General features: G+C 40.4%; 1 protein-coding gene across 1 annotated transcript in view; it reads left to right on the top strand.

The window, feature by feature from the left end:
- MTX3 (metaxin 3) overlaps nucleotides 1–20,878 on the top strand; it is a 37,682-nt gene that overhangs the window by 6,608 nt on the left and 10,196 nt on the right. Inside the window, exons 2-6 of the mRNA XM_018569221.1 lie at nucleotides 2,912–2,981; nucleotides 7,572–7,648; nucleotides 15,607–15,699; nucleotides 16,670–16,852; nucleotides 20,174–20,250. Of these exons, the coding sequence (XP_018424723.1) occupies nucleotides 2,912–2,981; nucleotides 7,572–7,648; nucleotides 15,607–15,699; nucleotides 16,670–16,852; nucleotides 20,174–20,250 (500 nt within the window). The remainder of the gene's footprint in view (nucleotides 1–2,911; nucleotides 2,982–7,571; nucleotides 7,649–15,606; nucleotides 15,700–16,669; nucleotides 16,853–20,173; nucleotides 20,251–20,878) is intronic.

The following is a 20,878-nucleotide window of genomic DNA, read 5'->3' as shown; positions in this document are numbered from 1 at the left end:
AGCTTCCTCTCGGCCATAGCTCCAGCCCACTGCACCTCAAGCTGACCTCTGTGCCAGGCTTCATATTCTTAATGTCTGCTCAGCGCGAAAACGGACATTGCTGCGCTAGTGGGAGGCTGAGGAGCCTTTCACCTAGAAAAGAGGAAGGCTCGCGGCGACCCACTGAACACGGGGTCGCGACCCACTTTTGGGTCACGACCCACCAGTTGAGAACCAAGGCTTTAAAGTGTACCAGTCACCCATGCAAAGTAGAGGCAGCATTGATGTGCATATAATTATTAGCTTTAAAAAAATCACTTAGAACTATTGCAGCACAAAATTCCTTATGACACAGTCGGATGATGCTGTTTCCTAGAAAATACTGATCCAGCCACTGTACTACATAGATGACAATCATTAATTTAATAAATATATTATTCTATAAATAATATCACACATAGATTTCATATTGTGAATGGAAAATAACTATAGTAATCACTTAGGGCCCCTTCACACCTGTCTGCTCTGGTGCATTGCCCCCCAGAATGGACAAAATAATGCACAGCACACCACAACACACAATAGGAGTCTTGACTTGTGGGTAGATCAGGAGTCTTGACTTGTGGGTAGATCAGGAGTCTTGACTTGTGGGTAGATCAGGAGTCATAAATATGCACAATCTTAACTAATACTTTGTAGAAGCATCTTTTGATTTGATGACAGCATTCAGCCTTTTGGGGTGGGAGTCTATCAGCATGGCACATCTTGCCTTGGGAATCTTTGTCTGCTCTTCCTTGCAAAAGCGCTCTATATCTGTCAGATAGCAAGGGCATCTTCTGGGCAGAGGCCTCTTCAGTTCACCGCACAGATTTTCAATTGAATTCATGTCCCGGCTCTGGCTGGGCCATTACAAAACTTTGATCTTCTTCTGGTGAAGCTATTCTTTTGTTGATTTGGAGGTATGCTTTGGGTCGATGTTGTGCTGAAAGGTGAAATTGCTCTTTTATCTACAACTTTTTAGCAGAGACCTGAAGGTTTTGTACCAAAATTAATATTAATAAAATTATACAAAACTAATATTTGGAACTGTTCATAAGTCCCTCCACCTTGACTAAAGCCCCAGTTACAGCCAAGAGAAAACGGCCCCAAAGCATATTGCTGCCACCACCATGCTTCATTGTTGGAATGGGGTTTATTTTGTTGATGCACAGTGTTGTTTTTGTGCCAAGCATACTTTCTGAAATTATAGGCAAAAAGTTCAATCTTGGTTTCATCAGACCATAACACATTTTCCTACATGCTTTTGTCAGACTTGATGTAGGCTTTTGCAAAATATTCCAATTCACAGCAGCTTAAGGATTAGTATTTTAACTTTTTAGCCTTATCTTTCCAAGAGCGCAGATTATTTTATCCTAATTTTGCAAAATATAGCTGGGCTTGGATGATTTTCTTAGTAGGAAAAGGCTTCCGTCTTGACACCCTACCCCCACAGCCCAGACATATGAAGAATACGGGAGATTATTGTCACATGTTATATATAACCAGTACTTGCTAGAAATTCTTGTAGCTCCTTTTAATGTTGCTCTTGACCTCTTGGCAGCCTCCCAGATCAGTTTTTGGCTTGTTTGTTCATCAATTTTGGAGGAATGTCCAGTTCTTGGTAATTTCACTGTTGTCGTTTTTTCTACATTTGTTGATGACTGGCTTCACTGTGTTTCATGGTATATCTAATGACTTGGAAATGTTTTTGTTCCCTTCTCCTAACTGATACATTCCAACAACAAGATCCCTATGATCTTTTGTAAGCTCTTTGAAGGCAACTGGAGTAAATGTCAGAAAAATCCTTCTAGAACTGCTGAACTTTATATGGGCTTAATCAAAGTCACTTTAATTGATGGTAGATGTGTACTGACAACTATTTAACATCAGTTTGACTGTGATTGGTGAATTCTGAACACAGCCACATCCCTAATTATAAGATGGTGTGTACACTTATGCAGCCGCACTATCACTTTTTTCCTCACTAAATAGTTTGTTTGTTTTTAATTGAATTGTACAGTTTATAGATCACGTTAAAGGTGGGAAAACTCTGAACTGATTTAGCTTGGTCTGATATTTTTTTTTCATCTGAAAAACGTGGCATTTTTACAGGAGTGTGTAGACTTTTATATCCACTGTAGTCTATAACCACAAGTATGCTGCCATTAAGGCATCAGGAAAAATTGTTTCAATGCTTACACTAAATTTTATTTCCCGGTACATTTCCATAATGGCATACAAACCTGCTCCCTCTGTCTGAATCTATTTATAAGTATGGGAGGTGTGGTAGGACAAAGGTTTTTAGAAGATATTGGTGGACCTGTAAGGTGGAGATTCACCATATGTGTGTTGCTATGGATTATCAGGAAAGGAAATTATGGTAAGTATTCAAGCAATTATCTGATCTGTGCTTGCCGATCATAGGGAGCAAAGAAGAGTGTGCAGCTGCAGTAAAGCAGAGGGATGGTTGGATTTGGGCAAAGCCAGCTGTTGGTAGCTACGCTTGAGTATTGGGGGTTTGAAGCAAGGAGACACCCCACCAGTCTGCCCACCTGCCCCCTCATCCCACTGCTAAGTTATTCTACAGTTCTGGATAGCCAGTTAGATACTCTTGTTCTGTATATGTGTCAAGTAGACAGCAGTTCAAGGGTATGTTGTTTAGTTGAAATACGCAATAATCACATTTTCAGAGCAGCTTATTCGTTATCTAAAAAATCTCTGTGTGACTACATTCATCTTTACCCGATACAATAAACAGTGCAGTTACAGCCTAAAGTAATAGTAATAACAAATGTGAAAACTGCAGCCAGCTCCTTGTGGTTTGTTGTTGTTATTCGCTTTTCATGTATTTTCTTATTTCTATATTACATTTTTACTTCTGTGTACTTTCCAGGCTTATGCAAGATTTGTTGGTGCTCCCCTGAAGTTAAACCCTGTGGATTATACCTGGGCAAGTCTTCAAGGTAATCTGTATACATAATCTGCAGTGTTTGTACACAGCATTCAGTTGAAGCCACAAGTTGATTAACAATGTTGTACTGGTAGATGATTCATAGTCTGCCTCTTCATGGCCCTATTTTGGTAAGTGAGGGATTCAAACAACTGTTGCGATAATCAGGCATTGTTTGGGTTAGAGAATAAGTTTTAAACAAATGGACATACCCTTTTTGCTCTCCCACCCCAAAGTAAAGTAAACCACCCGCCCCAAATGCATACTTGCCACCATCCTCTGGCATGTCACAGTGTTTCCATCCTACTGATAAAATCTTATTTGCGCCGGCCAGGCCTGCACGATTTATCCCCATAGACTTCCATGGATCTACTTTCTGAGCACCTTCTGACTAGAGACACTCTTCTTTGCGCTGGCCAGGCCTGCACAGTTGATCCCCATAGCCTTCCATGGATCTACCTTCTGAGCATCGTCTTATTAAAGAGACGACCCCCATAGACACCTGTCGTATGTGAAGTCAGGGGAAAGAAGAATTTACTGGTAGTATTTAAATATTGCGGTGTGATGTATGACAGGTACATGTCTCTAGTGGAGGAGAGTAGATTACCCAGCTACAGGATTTCCAGTATGATATGGCTCTTAGTCTTTATGGTTATGCCTCCAGTATTTATGGGTTTATGTGGAATTAGCAAGCGGTTATTATGGTAAGTCCTATTAATTGACAGGTGTATGTTTTCTTTTTGTCTTCTTGAGTAACAAGATAGGCGGATTCCATTGAGTTCACACTTTCCGTCTCTTCTTGCTTCCTTCTTGAAGCTGAGCTTCACATATTATTTGAAAATTGCATTGCCTGGGGCAATTTTGACTGTGTTAAGCCTCACCCAAAAAACTGTCTGTGATGAGTCATTTGGACCAAATTTTGTGGCATTTATCTAATTGGGATCGTGGAGTATTGCGAAGTATGAATGTATCTTTTAATATATTTGCTATGTTTCAAATTAACTTGTATGTAACTTGTACGAAGGACTTAAGCAAAACCCAACCAACGAACACAAGTTCATACTGAGCAAATCATCAAAGGAAAGGAGGTGTGAGCCTAATGGGTGGCACCACACCCCTAATAACGGTATAGAAATGAAAAAAGGGGAAAATAATTGGCTACAAAGGAGCCAGGGACTTTTTAGGTGCCACAAAAAAGCACAATTACCAAAATGCTATTAAAAAGATTTGTTTATTTGTAACAAAGTTAAAACATCTTGTTAAAAAACATATTGTGACCATAATAAACAGTTAACATATAGCAGATATGGGATGAACAACCATATGCATATCTTGTAACCAGTATTCACAGATCTGGACAGATGCTAGGTTTTCCTTTTAAGGTTAACGCGTTTCACAAGGAATAGCTTCTTCAGGAACCTTTCATGGATGTCTATGGTTCAACAGATTATATATAGTAATTTATACACATAATTTTTGTATGCTACATTGTATTACTTCAAACCGGAATCATTACATAGCAATATATCGCCTCGTTATTTACATACAACATATAACCATAGACCTGCATAGAACAACATGAAGATACAATAGTATTTTAGGTAGATAAATAGAAAGTATTACCTCAGACTGCTATGCACTCAAATACAGGGCCAAAAGTGGGCTCTAGATGGGGGGGGAGAGGGCTAGAGCTGGAAAAACACATGTATCCCTGTGCATACTGTATATGTCATGTCATACAAATGTATTGATATATTCATGTGTGAGTAGCCATCTGATCTAAAATCCATGTAGACATGTCAGAGCACTCGCCACTAAATTCCTATAAGATACGGTACGAGGAAGCAGCTTCCATGTAAAAAGTCCCAAAGAGAGCAGAGAAAAATCAGAGAATTGTCCTTTTATATATGTTAGTACTCCAATGAGAGAGAAGTGAAAGTTGCAATCCACATCTTGGTTGTCCTAATCAGGAAAGACCCCTGCAGTAACCACACAAGGAACGTTCCTGTAATCCATCATATGAATGGAGTTATTGTTATATAAATGGTAAATATATCTTGGATATGGAAAAGTTGAGAAAAGAAAAAGAACTTGCCTCTAACTGTTGATTCCCGGTACCCTGGATCAGCATGACAGCCTGATATGTATATAGTTGTTCATCACATATCTGCTGTTAACTGTTTATCAAGGCCACAATATGTTTTAACTTTGTTACAAATAAACTAATCTTTTTAGTAGTATTTTGGTAATTGTGCTTTTTTGAGGCACCTAAAAAGCACCTGGCTCATTTGTAGCCAGTTCTTTCCCTCCTTTTTTTTGTTTCTATACAAGTTCATACTGAGTATCTGATTTAAAAAAAAACAAAACCCATGTATGCTAGCCTAGCCCTGTGATTTTCAGGGCACTTTCTTTTATAGGGTGACAACATTCCTTTTCACAATTGTGCTCCTGTGTTGTCACCCTGTAGCACCTGCCTGTAGTGTAGACTACAATTGACTGTAAAAACACATTGCAGAGGCATTGGCCCATTGTTGTCAATTTCAGGAAGCTGGACTGGACCAATAAGGTACAGCTGGTGCCGGAGTACGTTTACGTAAGACAGAAAGTGGCAGAGATTGCTGTATGACATCAGTACTGAGATGAAAATGTTTTTTAAAAAGACAGGTGAAAACGTTTTAGGGGAAAGAAAAACATGGCAATTGTGTATGATGCACAGCTCATTAGCAAACGACATGTCATCCAGTTACTGTAGGGTTAATGGTGCCTTTTCCTTTCTGCTACATCAAACATCGGTTTGGCATGGAACGTCATTTTAAACAAACCGGCTGCTTTTTCTATGAAGCGAGAAGTAAGCTTTAATTGCTGGAGCAGATGTTTGACTACAATAGCTGATTAGCCTTCATGTTTCCAGAGACAAATGTTGAAGATTTGTACCTCGGTCCACTAGCATTGAAGAAATCCTAAGCAGTGTTTTAAGATTGGCTTCTTCTGATAATGTGACAAAAAAATTATTTATATACAGTAATGAAGAACACATGAAGCAGTTTGAACCCTGGAATTGTGTTCTAGAGAAGTTACTTATTGGAGAAATATGTCCTAGTCTTATAGATGTTCTGGTTAACATTAGAGTAAGATTATAGAGTGAGATAATAACAAATCCCTACACACCGTCACATAGACATTACTTGTTCAGAAAAGAACGCGCAGCAGTGGTTTTTGTAGGTGATAGGAGCTTTGAGAGGATTGTGTAACCTCTTTGAGATACAAGAGGTCTGGTGTTCAAACAAAGAACATCCAGTTTTAACTTTTGAAGCAAATGCCATTTACATTATCTTGACCATGTGCCATATGCACTGATTAAACCACATGGGTATTCTGGTACTGGTTCACTAAATTATCTCTTAATTCTGTTTACGTAGCTCTTATATTTTCTTAACATAAGAGTTATTTTTCTCTGCTGGGATTTGCTCATACCATTGGCAAAATGGTTTTCTGATGTCAGAGGAGCCTACAAGGCTGGACTCATGCTGGGAGTCAAGAAGAAATGGCCAAAACTAATGACATCTTCCCACTACATTTCTTAGTCCCAACACTCACTCTCTCTAAACAGACTACCGTTATTCAAATTTATGTAGGAAAATGACTGAAAATTAAGGTATTGAGTCTGGTTGCTGGGGGCCACACAAAGTTTTTATGAAAGTCTCCTCATACTGTATGAAGGCCAGTGTTATAAAGTGGCTTGGCCTTCAAACCTAGGTAACGTAAAGAAAGGAAACCCGTCACTGGAGAAATGTGTAGGCTGCCATTACTAAGTTGTCTCTCTGAAAATTCTACTTCTCTGGCTGCTTTTCTAATGCTTTTGTTACAATACTTTCTTAAAGTGTATGTTAGGGGGGAAAAAAAAAAAATAAATACACACACACACACGTATGTATATAGAGAGAGAGAGAGTACATTTCTGCAAAACATTCACTTTTGCCATGTTTTAACCCCTTTAAAGACCCTTCGAGTACAAAAAAATGCATGTTGATGTGCCAGAAGTGAACATGGCTCCTAGTTTCCTCTTGTCAAATTACACTATATACCTTTTTTGTGGATTTCACTTGCACGGAATTTCGCCCATTCTCATCATCTCTACAGCATAGGGACTAATTGTTCTGTAGAGTGAGATAAATATCCTTCAGATAAATAGGTAGTATGCACAGGACTCAGGACATCTCTGAATTTCGGACATGATCAATAGGTTATCAAACAGATATACCAAAATATGTTTAATGGTATATTTAATCAGACCAAAATATGAGCTAGTAAGAGAAGTTATTTGTTTCAATAAAGAACTCTCTAGACCGCCTCGTTTGACTATTTTTCTGTAGTTACTGCTGAGATCAGGTGGGCGGAATTGATCAGAGAACTCCAGAGTACACCATCTTCTCTACATGCACAAAGTGACACCTTCCAATCCTCTGCCGGGGTCTGTCTAAGGTTCATGTGGGTGTACAGAATGTACAGTCCCTTTTTCTGATCTTCATTGTTGTCTGTGTGCAAACACCTGTTGAAAGCCAAAGATTGCTGCAAACTCACTTGTGCTATTTCCATGTCATAGGTTTTGGGCCAATCTTAATATCCAAAGATGAAGTTACTACACAACCGGCCAACATTTTAAATTTTCTTAGGAAACAGGTAAGATTCTTTGTGCCTTGCTCATCATAGTGCTCTTTCCCGTACCTGAATGACATTTGGGAGTCAGGAATGCATCTGCTCCCTTTTCTTTGGAATAATTTCAGTGCTTTTTCCGTTCTCATACAGTTATCGGTATTTGCCTGTAACTGTCTAGTTTTCATTCTCATTGGCAGAAGTGATGTTATCTTAAGGAAGCAATTGTATAATTTAATGCCACTTAAGCTTACAGAAGATTCTCGTGCCCTAATAAATCTTTCTCTTGGCCCAATTATTTGAGCAGCTGGAACAGTTATTGAAACGTATGCAGGAAACCTTCTCAGGAATGCCAGTGAGACTTCTGACTTAAATAGAACATTTGGTAACCAAGTAAGACGTTAGTACACAGGATGTTCAAGTACAAAGGTGCTGTACAAAGATAAATAAAGTTAGGAAATGTAACATACTAGTTTTTGCTGTTCAGAGATTTGCAGTTCTGTTCAATTGGTCTTGATGGTCCAGATATCACAACTAGACAGGACACACGATCTTTGACCTCCCTGCTTCTCTTCAGTCTTTACTAGCTGTGCTTGCGGACTATAAAACTGCAATGACCATTTAAACAGGGATAGAGACAATGTTTTATTTTCCATTGTGTAATCAGAGTGGGTAGTGTCAAAAAGCATGTACACCATGTGGTTGGTAAGAGCTATATGCCATTTGTATTCCTTTAGACCTTTGCGAGTCTAGCCCAATGATAGCTGACATGTCACTGTCCCCAACAAAAAAAACAAACCACCATCTAATAAGGACACTGCTCTCTTCAACCGCCACCACTCTCCCACCACTGAAACCCAAGGAAGTGAACTGATAGAAACAGTACTCCATTTTCCATTGTGTAATTAGACTGGGGTGGTTTCAAAAAGAATGTACCATGTAGATGATTGGAGGCATATGCTATTTGTGTTCCCCTAAACCTTTGCAACAGTCTTTTGCCATTCTCACCCTGTTATGGCTGTCATGCCACGCTTCAAAACAATCCAGCATCTCGTGCTGCTCTCTTCCACTGCAGCAATGATTTTGCTATGCTGCTTCTGTAGTCCCATGCAGTCTGCTTTAAAATTTGCAGGTCAGACTATAGTCAAGGCCTAACTTTCGGACTGGATGATGTTCATAGTCTTGCAGTCCCTTCCTTGCTGACAGAGTCTGTTGTGATCTACTCAGGATGAAATTAATTATTTCATTAGTGATGGACGGAGGCTGAGACTACATAATTGGATACTATACTTGCCTAAGCTCTTGGGAGGACTCCCCTAGGGTATAAATAAATATTACCTAGCATCTGACAAATACCATGCAACACAGGAAGTATCCCTCTGGGTTGTTCTAGTAGCCTTCCTAGTAAAAAATTAATACAATCAGAATTTACAATTTGCCTAAGTAGAGACTCAAATTATATAACCTATCATTGGTCATTCTCTAAAAGTGTGGGACAACAGTAAGTTCTTTGGAGACCTGGTATAGCTACACCTAGCTTTACAGTCATTCCTAATTATTCACTATTTCTCCTGGCCTGCGAAACTCCACAGAACATTTGAGTTTGGGCCAGGATCGCGTTTACACAGATTACCTAACTTCAGAAAAAAAACCCACTTACCAAATACTGAAATTTGTAGTTATCTATAACTTAAAAAATATATCTTAAAAACAGTACATTCAGCCAATGCAAGTCTACCCCCCAAACTCCATTTAAATACAAGTATCATAAAGAACCCAACTCACCAGGCATGGTTTCACTTCTTTGCACTTCCATCCTGGGGTCAGGTTTTTCCTCTCTACCCCCATATATTTTTAATTGGGGATGTGAGCTGAATAGCTCAATCAGTGTGGAAGATTCTAGTAGGATCTGGGAAACCAATACCACAATGTTTGTGTTGGAAACAACATGGATAGCGAGATTCTGGCAAACTGCATCTGCCCTATGTTCTAGAGGCTGCAATGGGCCAGGCACATTCAACACATTTGATGGTCTTGCCTGATCACCCACAGATTGATACTAAATGAGAAAATGACAGCCGAATTAACAGACTTGCAGGCCACATTTGATAAAATCTGATCACCCTGTCCTGGGTGAAACACTTATTACCCTTAGATTTTGGCTGCAGCAGTCTGAGTCTCTAAACCCAGAACTCTACTCCCAGTGTTTTTTGCATTCCTCCCAAGCTGCCCCCCTTTCTTTCACCCCCTCCAATCTCCTCTTTCCCTTCTATCATTATCCCTGTGAAACACCTTGGTTCCAACGGTATACCTCATACACTGGGTCCTGAATGATATCATCCCAGTGATGATACCTGCCCAATGAATTACAATTTTCTTAATGCTTATTAGTACTTTGCCACGTTGTTTCACCTGGCTGAGTCAAGGATGTATGATATAGATGAATAATGCCAGCACACTGTAAACTGTGGATCGTAATATGTTTGTAAGTTCCCATGTTTCTAAAAATCTTTCAAAAAGTATAAAAATATACATCTTTCAACACAAAGCAAGGTATTAAAATATATTTTTATCAATATTTAATGGAATATACAGAGGGAAGTGAATGGTCAGCCAGTGAGTGGCCAGCTTAACAGTGTACCACTCAAAGTGCAGATGTGTGCACTGGTATGTGCCGCACACCTCGGGAAATACTTAGGTGTATAACAGGAGATGAGTGTAATTAAAATCTTCCATAGACCCTTTGACCAGTATATAATGTCTGTCAGGATCTGGAATCATCTTAATAGGAGTGAAAGGAAAAGATCTGGGGAAGCGGATAGCAACTCCTCTAGTTTTGTCTGGGGCGTTCCTTCAATAGAACTGTCTGTACTACATATGGAAAAATATAGGTTTGTAGATAGGTGGAAAATGAGTTTCTTGTATTAAAAGTATATCTGTGCTCTTTGGAGAAAGAAAGTTTTCTAGATGTTGAGGTCTTGCTTGCATTATGCAATAAGATTTTAATCACTTTTTAGTGACTGGTATTTGTGAAATGAATAATGTGTAAAAGTATTACACTTCCCATATTGTGTAAAAGTATTGTGCTTATCTTAATGTAATATTTTTGTGATCGTGGTTCAAAGAGCAGGAAAGAATTTGTAATGTTTTAGGACCTGGGCGGTGTGATGAAAGAAGAAATGGAAGGAGGAGGAGAAAGGCCCATTCCTTAAAAGGATAACCATGGGGAAAAGAATAACAAAACATTAAACAAAATGAAAAAACATGAATCGGGCTGAATACTTTCTTGAATAAAAAAATTCTGTGCCTGTAAATAGAATGACAAAGAACTGGAAGTCAATCTTTCCACGCGAAAGAACAAATTTAAGTGGATTGCATGGCTACTTCATCCAGCCTGCCATGACCATTTACGAAATGTATTATAATTTAAATCATGACTTAAAAAGAATGTTTATATAACATTAAAGCTAATCATTAAAGTATCTATTCAAGTAGAGAGCTGATGTAATTGTCTATGATGTCCAGATCTCTGCCAAATTGGAGAGGGAGGTGGCGTATGTTCTGGCAGAGGACATGTAGAGAAGGAGTGTACTTCAGCATATGAAAAAATCATACAAAATGGAAAAGTCCATCTTTGTTGGATTCCTGATTTCATAAATGCTTTAAAAAAGACTGTCTTACCTACATTATAATGCTTAAACATCCTAATCCCAGATCATTTTTGGGTTTACTAAAGAGTCCTTAGCAGATGGATCACTCTCTGTAGACCTTCTAATGTGGCTCACTTCTAAACAAAGGCCAGTCTTAATGTCTCCAACATTAACTCATTCATGAAATATCTGGAATAACACAAGTAAATTATTTTTATTACAACATACACCACTAGCCCTTTTCTCAGTTATCTTCACCTGGAATGGAAATTACTGCATTTTAGGGCTCCTTCACACAAGACGCACAATAAAACACTGTGTTCTACCATGTAGCTAGTGTCAGTTGATTGGCAGCGGTGAGCCCCTGTCCCTTGCGTTGTTACTTTTCTTTCAACTTTATTTGGAGTCTACAAACTGTATAGCCAATTCAGGTCACCAAACAGCAGGGCAGTGACCTGTGGTGCAGTCCAGTATGCTGTGAAAAAATGCAGCAATGTCCGCATTCTTTCACAGAATACTGCATCGCAGATCACACCAATGTGGTATAGATGGGGGCACATAAACAATTGTGTTTATGTGCCCTAGCTGTGACTGGTGTTCCCTTGCTGGAAAATGTCAGTCACCTCATATAGTGTGAATGAGCCCTAAATGGTGGATAGATAAAGGTCTGCACAGAATAGGTGCCTTTTTATTGTTCATAAAGGAATTTTCACAAAGGAGCACTTGGTTAACACCTTTAAGATGCCTTCATGCAAGACATTTAGATTAAATCAAATTGTGCAGTTTATAAACATCACTCATGAAATAAGGGCCTGTTATGACCTCTTTTAGAACATTGGTGCTTCACCTCAATGGGACAGAAAGGAAGTATTTCCTTCCTATACACTCAGTTTACAACTACTACATCCAAACTACCCTACTGGGAAAAAGGAAACATTAAACTGTAGTAACCAGAGATTGGCACAAATGCTTGATACAGGCTCACAAGCAAATGCTTATTGTGTCTCTCATTGAAACAAACTTTGTTGTCATCAAAGTTAGTTCCTTCTACATTAGAAAAAATATATATCTGAATTAGAGGTGCACTGAAATGGAAATTCCAAAAATGAAACCGAAATCAAAAAAATTGTCAGGCCAAAATTGAAAATGTTTATTTTTATTTTCACATTTTAAAATATTTTATTTTTTATTTATTTTTTATAAACTTTTTTTATATTTATTTTTATTCATTTTTTATTAAATATTTTTATTTTTTACTTTACTTTGAGGGGCTTTGAGGAAATATCGGGGGTCTAAACAACACTTCCCATTCATTCATAATTGAGGATATAGTCAACATGCTATGTCCTCAATTATCTACAAACACTCAGCGATCACTGACCGCTGAGTGTTTGTACTCGCTCTCCTTCCTGACACGCTGTCACAGGAGGCTGAGCGAGCTGAGCAGGGAGGAGAGCTCAGCCTCCTGTGACAGCGCGGCCTGTCTCCGCCCTCACATCGCTCTGCCGGACTATAATAGGAGGCTGAGCGTTGTGGGAGGAGAGACGCCGGCCGCTCACATCGCTCTCCTCTCGCTGCGCTTGGGCGGCTTTTACGCTTTCTTTCCTCCCCGCTGGGACACAGAGCAGCACCCAGTGGGGAGGAGAGAACGCAGGGATGCGCCGATGTATCGGCACAAAAATTGCACTTTCGGTATTTAGCCAAAAGTGCAATTTTCGCCCGATATATCGGTGCATCCCTAATCTGAATACTTCTTCACACTGTTTCAGACAAAGCAGCTATTGAGGAACAATATAGTACACTGCCTGGTCGAAAAAAAAGTCACACACTCCAATATTTTCTTGGACCGCCTTTTAGCTTTGATTATGGCACACATTCCCAGTGGCATCATTTCGATAGGCTTATGCAATGTCACCACATTAAAGGAGAACTATGGGGGTAAGTGGTTTTCCCCATAGTTCTCCTAAGGGTCACGGGAGGACATAAACTAGCGTCCTCCTGTGACCCGAAACTCAGTATATTGTGAGCTACAGCCTGCGTTATACTGAGACCGACGCAGCCGGGACGGATCCTGACATTACTGCTGAGATCCACCCAGCTGCGTGAGTGACAGCTGGCTCTGCCTATCTAGAGTACACGCCTCCTCCCCCGTCTGTTCCGCCAGTCAGCGCTGGAGGATCGGAATGGGGAGGGGAGCCGTGAGTGACAGTCACGGCTCTCTGCAGGGACATCATCAAGAAGTGAGCGAGCAACGGTATGTGTTCGCTCACTTCTCGATCTATTGAGCCAACGTGTGACAATTTATATTGTCACTCGTCGGCTCGAACTATGAGGTTAAGTGAAAATCACTCACCTCATAGTTCTCCTCCTATTAATTACCATCCTAAGTTGCATTACTTTTTCACCAAGATCTTGTAGTGATGATGGGAGAGTCAGACCACTGCGTAAAGTCTTAGTCTTAGATTCTCAATATGTCTAAGGTCTGGACTCTGTGGTGACCAATCCATGTGTGAAAATGGAAATCTTGGCATTGTCATCCTGGAATATGCCCCTGCCATCAGGGTTTTTCAGTATACCCAGGTAGGCAGCTGACCTCATTTTTTGGGACATAACGTTACTGAACCTAGACCTGACCGACTGAAGTATCACCAGACCATAACACTTATCCAGTGGAGGGTTTTTACCTATTTGCTAAATCAGGTGGTGACTTTTGTTTTGGCCAGGCAGTGTCAATTTCTGTTACCAATTTTAATATACCCCAAAATCTATGTATAGCCCTCCTCAATGATTAATTTAATTGGAATACCAAAACGGTCTCCAATGCTGGTACGCTGCTTCTTCTTAGCGGCAAAAATCGAAATCGGTAGATCCTAGGAATCGTCAACGATTAATTTAACTATGGCTAAAACCAAACTTTAATGGGTTATGACTCATGAAAACATTTTGAGAATTTCACATGACAGATTACCAGAGTTTGTGAAAATATGGTACCCCTGGCTTTAACATCTGCTTTAATAAATTATATGTTAAAGCAGAGAGTGCTGTACTTAGAAAGCCTAGTATACTGTGCAAACACGTGTTACGTAAGCTAAGCAATTGATACAAAAGGTAATAATTGTGTGGGATGAGTTAATGAAAGAAGTAAAAGGACAGTTATGTTGAGGTGGGATAGGCTTCCCTGAAGAGATGAGCCTTCAAGGATCGCTTAAAGGTGGACAGAGTAGGAGATAAACACATAGATTTGGGTAGGGAGTTCCAGAGCATGGGAGAGGCTCTGGAGAACTCTTGAAGGTGAGCATGGGAGGAGGTGATGAGGGAGCTACTGAGTAGGAGGTCTGGAGCGCAGTGGTGAGGACGGTTTGGGTAATAATTTAAGATAAAGTTAGTGATGTAGTTGGGGGCAGAGTTGTAGATGGCTTTGTATGTTTTATTGTTAGTTTTTTTAATTTTATTTGTTAGGCAAGTGGGAGCCAGTGGAGAGATTGGGAGAGAGAGGTTGCAGATGCTGACGGGTTGATAAGGGGTAATTTCTTAAAAAGGGATGCATTTTGGAAAGGTTACGAAGGTTGTGTCAGCAAATTTGGATAGTGATTGGATGTGGGGCTGTAAGAAGAGCTCAGAATCGAGGATTACACCGATCACCCTTGCATGAGGGGAGGAGTTGAAAGTTGTACTGTTGATCGTGATGGAGAAGTCAGGGGATGGGACATAAAGAGGAGGAAATATTATAAGTTTAGTTTTGGACCAGTTTAGTTTAACCTCTTGCCGTCCGCCCGTAGTAAAAAAACGGACGGACGGCACTGCAGCATCTGCGGGTTGCCGTCTCCAGACGGCAATTTTTTTCTGCTCGCGCGCGCCCCCTAGCGGGCACGCACGGGCAGAAAAGTCCCGATCAATGCACACACCCGTTTTTTATACTGAAAAATGGCCTGGATGGGAAGGGGGTTTAACACCGCGGATGTCAACTGGTTAAGGAAGTGGTGTGACATCCATGTTGATATGTCAGTGAGTAGATAAGTGTCGCGAGACCTGAACATCATTCCTGAAGAAGTGGCCTTTAAGCTTTAAGGTGACAACACTTTTTATCCTGCGTACTATAAATTGAAATATAGCAACTCTCTAATATGAGGTGATGATCAGCTCAATTTGCCATCATTGATCATTGTACATCACAAGGCCCTTGCATGTCCTAATCTAAATTTCCCAGTTTGATCATATTGATGCTATAGGTAAAAAATATATATTTTTGCAAATGTGATGTTATGTTCATATGACATTCTTTCAAAGTATCTGCACAAGTCTACAGCTTAAATGCTTTATTCTTACTATTAACAGAAATATAATGCTGATTATGTGCTATCGGCGAGAGAGGGGTCAGATACACTGGCATACATTGCTCTACTCGAGGAGAAACTGCTTCCTGCAATGGTGAGTGTACTTAGCACTATTCAAGATATATTCAGCAGACATCTGTTTTCCTTGTGCCACCCATAGCTAAATGACAATCTGGGCATCTAGCTGGATATTTACTGTTTGATATAGTGCCTAATATATAGGACTATTGATCACAGTCATTGCTGGTGGGGGGAAATCTTTCAGTTGGCCATTGGGTTGTCTATCAGATAGGCAGCTCACCAACCAACTGAAGCAGCATGCCCTGCAAGGTGACAACGCCGCTGACAGTTGCGAGGCAGTGGCTTAGCGTTGCCAGCTTGCAAAAGGAGGTGCTGTTACAGACAGAATCTCCAAGAAAGAAACTTTGCAACATATGCACAAAACAGTTTACGGTGGGACATGATGCCAAACATACTGAGGATTATATTTTGGATTTTCATACACTTTAGGTAAACCTGTTGCTTGCCCTGCATGCACGAAGCACAGGTTCACATTTTAACTAGAATCTCTTTTAAAATGACACCTATAACTAAGAAGTATTGACGGTTGCCGCTGCTGACTTCTCTAAAAATGCTAGCTACCCGGCTGTCATGCTGATTCATTGGCTGTCGTACTTTCTGATGCAGAATAGGTATTTAATCTGTTCTTTATGTTTGTTCAAGGTGAGTGATTTCATAAAGTATTGAAGTCAGAGGCAGCCAGGCAACTAGCACCAGAAGGTGGTCTGAAATTCTGAATGACAGCCTCTGTCTCTCAATACAGGTTTCTCATAAAGGAGAGCACCTATACAATTCTGCATGGTCAGGATATACGGTAGTTAAAATGATCCCTTCATTTGTGTATTTGCTGATGAAGTCATAAAACTCGGCACTTAAGCTGTCTGGGAATATGGATAGGGATTACATTATGAATCATGTAATCTTGTCTGCACTGATGTATAGCTGAATTAAGATTCCATGCTGGTTATTTAACTTTTCTTACTGATACGTCTGTATTTTCACAGCTGCACACATTTTGGGTTGATGCTGAGAATTATTCCAGTGTAACAAGGCCCTGGTACTCATCACACACTCCTTTCCCTCTGAGCTTTTACCTGCCTGGGAAGATGTCCAGAGAGGCTTTGAACAGGATCCTGGTGACCAAGGGGCAGCCTCCGCTCTACAGTCTGAATGAAGTGGAAGCTCAGGTAACAACAGAACAAAGGTTAATAATAGGCCAACTCCAGCCAAAAAATAACTGTGAATTCTGTCCAGGAGACACTGCAGCTGTACTAAAGTCAGAACATTGACTCAGTTTACTGTAAATCAAAGTTTAAAATAATCTATTGCATATTCCACAGGCTTTTCATCTTGCTTTTGGACAGGACTGTAGTTTCTTGCCACATGATTCTGTGTTTCCAGCCCTACTTTCTGAGGTTATTGCTTAGAACGAGCATGGGAATGCTTTGCCTGCATTTGTGCACCACCAGCACTGGCTACACCTTCTATAGTGCGGGGGCAGTGGTGGAGTCATGCACCCCTCTGAAGGCTCTGCTTCTCCGCTCCCAGCTGGGCATCCCGCCCAACTCCTAGCAACCAGTGATGTCACTGGTTGCCAGGAGCTGGGTGGGACACCAGCCAGAGCGTCCCAGGTTGCTCAGAGCTGAGATGTGTATGGCACTTATACTTCTCCCCACTTGGCTCTTAGCAACCTGGGACGCTCTAGCCAGAAACAGGTGGCAGACACACTGCAAACATTGAGCAGCAGGAGAGCAGCCATGCCACTCTGCCTGCTGCCCCCGCGTGACCCAAACTGATGCTGCCTGAGGCAACAGCCTCAGGCTGCCTCATTAAAAGTATGGTCCTGTCCAGAGGACTACAAGGGGTGAGGCCATGGCTGCCTGTTTGCTAACTTCTGGGTAGAGTAAAGTTGACCATACACTTTTTTCATACAGCCCGCGAGTAGAACAAAGGAATTCTAACAGATTTCTCCATCCATACTAAATATTGTAGATGAAATAATCTCCCCAGGCAGTCTATTGCAGCTGATTGGCTGCATTGACTGTTTGGTGACAGTTTTCTACCTGTTTGATTGAATCATTGACATTTGTCAAGACTGTTGGTGGCGGCAGGGATCGCGGAGCTTGACTTTGTGCCAGTCAGTAGGACTCAGTCAAAATTGTAGGCTAGATGCCTCTCAGCCCAGAAGTTGGGCAGCAGACACATGTATGGGAAGAAAAACTACCTTTTCCCTTTTTCTTTCTACTAATGTAAATGTTTTTTTTTTAAACATTATTTTCCTTGCAATTTGTTTGTTTTTTCTTGAACACCCTCTCAAACTGTCTGGTTTTCTTTGGAGATAAAGGTGCCAACCCTATGGCAAGTGGACGGCACCCTGCACAGTTTTCACAACAGTATGTGTGGTCATGTGAGAACCATCCATCTCAGCTCAGATTGAGAGGAACATGTTGGCTTATTCACCTTGGGTATCAGAAGACCTGGTCATGGCACATGTCTATAGTCTGTAAGGTCTCGCTCACACCTAGGCGTATTGCATATGCGCATCTGCCGCGTGTTTTTTTTTACCGCGATTCGCGTTTCCGAAGGCTACTTGGCTGTATCCCAATGGAAACGCGCAACAAAACGGCCCAGAAATAGTACCTGTACCTTTTCAGGCGTGGGCCGTTTTGTAGCGCGTTAGGGACGGGCGGAAATACGCCAAGGTGGGAATGAGACCATTGAATACAATGGGATTTATATTTTTGAGCGTTTTGTAGGGCGTTCGTCGAGCGTAGAACGCGCTACAAAACATTCAGGTGTGAACAAGGGCTAAAGTCTATTGTATTTGTATACAGAGTCCACCCTCACTCCCTGCCTTAGCACTTTCTGTCTGTTTATATTAGGCGGAGGAGAACATTGCCTTTTTGTGTATACCTTTTGTAGAATATAAGATGTTCAGATGTTCCCACTTATGCTGCTAAACCTCTACTATGAGGGATGCTGAGTGCTAGGCTTGGTGGGCCACCAGGCATATAGAGGGTAAATGGCCCTTCCTTCCTGAATGTTACTGCTATAGGGGTGTATCCTATTGGTGATTTTTGCTGGCTATAGTGTGACTTGACCATCTGACTAATTCCATCTCAATGAATGGAGCCCAGAAACAAGCCTAGTAGTGACCTGGGTCAAGCAGTGTAAGATTGCCTTCTTCAGTCTATTCCATCAGAGGTCTTAAACCTCAGACCTTTGAGTTATAGCAGTTATCTAGTACAGTTATATCATGGACTTGGAATCTGGTTTTGAGTCCATTCCTTCAGCAGGCCGTAATTTAGCTGTTCATTATTTGGCATGCATCCAGAAAAGAGGGGGATGGGAAAGGGCCTTTTACCAATCTTTTTGAGCCTAATGGAGTACCTATCCTTTTCAATACCTCTGAGATAACATTTAGCCACGCACATTAGCCTAGACATGATCCAGGTTTTCACTCTCATCTACCTAAGCCTCTTGGAGCTTCCCTTGTGAGACTGCTAAGAGAGGGAAGGTGTCTGCAAGCCTGGATAATGCTAGGTCATCCAGGTTAGAGCACCTCTTGGGGATCTTGGCAGGGGAGTGCTGAAATGTTGTGGGAAGGAGGAGGTGGTAACCTGGATGGAGCCAAGGCTGGTGGCAAAGCCAAAAAGTCTTTCAGGGCCAAGAAATTAAGTTTTTGTCTCTTAAGACTAAAGAATCTTTTTTCCCTCATGTGGTTTTCTGCACCTCTTTTGGAGTTGCTGTTGCCTTTTAGTTGATTCTGTCTTTATCACTTAGCTTTCGTGGACAGCTTTCTCTAACCAAAGTCTAAAAACTCTAATATTCTACATTGTCGTTTTATAAATTATTAATTTAATGGTCCTATGTAGATGTTAAAGGTCTGTAATGTATTGTATAACCCATCCCTAGCTGGTGCCTCTCCAGAACTTTATCCCGGTCATGTTTTGATAACTCGGGTTTCATGATGCTGTTGTTTTTTTTTAGATATGCTCACTAAAAGTCTCCAGAAGCAGAGTATTTATTTATAGATCATGTGACACTGTAATTGCACACCAATGTGGACTTCATTTCATTAAAAGTTGACTTGTGAAGGAATTAAGGCTAATCTACGATAAAGGGGGTTGGATAGTTTTGAAATCAGGACTTTTCGGTTTTTCGTCTGTTTATTTGGAAAACTGATGTTTCTTCCATCTTGGCCGTTTTAATACTTTATGTAGATCAGTGGCGTAAAACCCACTTGGATCCATTTTTATTCTAGGTGGTAATACTACAAAATATGGAAAAGTCCAAGAGAAGAATACAAAGAGCTGTATTTCAGGATAACATCGTAATGTGATCTGCTGCTACAGTTTCCAGCTTTTCCATAAATTGCTTTATAGTGACGGGGCTTTATGAAGCAATAGGCAACAACAAAATGTCCTCAAGAAAGATATTACCATTTTTCCAGTAGCCCTTGCATCTTGGGCTTTTATGCTCATAATATTTTTTGTTTGTTTTTGTAGGTTTATAAGGATGCCAAGGAATGTCTCAATCTCCTCTCCAACAGACTGGGAGCATCGCGCTACTTTTTTAGAGAAATGTGAGTTTCAGAAAGGAAATCGAGCACTTTTCCAGTTTGAGTTAATGGTTTAAGAGTAAACATTGCTGATTTCTGCTTAGAATTTGTCTAAAAGGCCAATCAGGTAAATTGCTGTGTATTGAGATTGAAAAGTTGCTTCCTCTGGATTAAAGCATCGTCATCCTTCATTGATGGCTTTATTCAATATGGCATATGAAAGTGTGTGTGTATAGTCAAATACTAGTTGTGTTATATTGAAAGCCTATGCATTCAGAAGTGTATTTACAATTCCCACATATAAAGAAAAAACGAAGAATAGGGGTTTAAGAGAGGTATACAACCAATACATGTGTGAAAAAAAATATCAAAATTTATTGTACATATAATAAATAAAATAAAAAAATAAATTACAGTTCATATGAATAAAACCCCCAATTCGCTATAACACACACAAAGTGCACAGAATATGCCCAACCTCAACCATTTAAAACTTAGTTAAATATCCATAATTGCAAACATGATTGTCATTCATTATTCATTTACGGATTGTCATTCATTGTTGATTTACAGGAACTGACATATATCCAGGTCCCAACGCGTTTCGCACAAAGCTTCCTCAGGGGACCAAAGGGGGCTATTCTAACAATAA

The sequence above is a fragment of the Nanorana parkeri genome, unplaced genomic scaffold (genome assembly GCF_000935625.1).
Source record: "Nanorana parkeri isolate BGI_ZX_2015 unplaced genomic scaffold, ASM93562v1 scaffold34, whole genome shotgun sequence".
Lineage (NCBI taxonomy): Eukaryota > Metazoa > Chordata > Amphibia > Anura > Dicroglossidae > Nanorana > Nanorana parkeri.
This window is presented reverse-complemented; position numbering and strand designations above follow the sequence as displayed.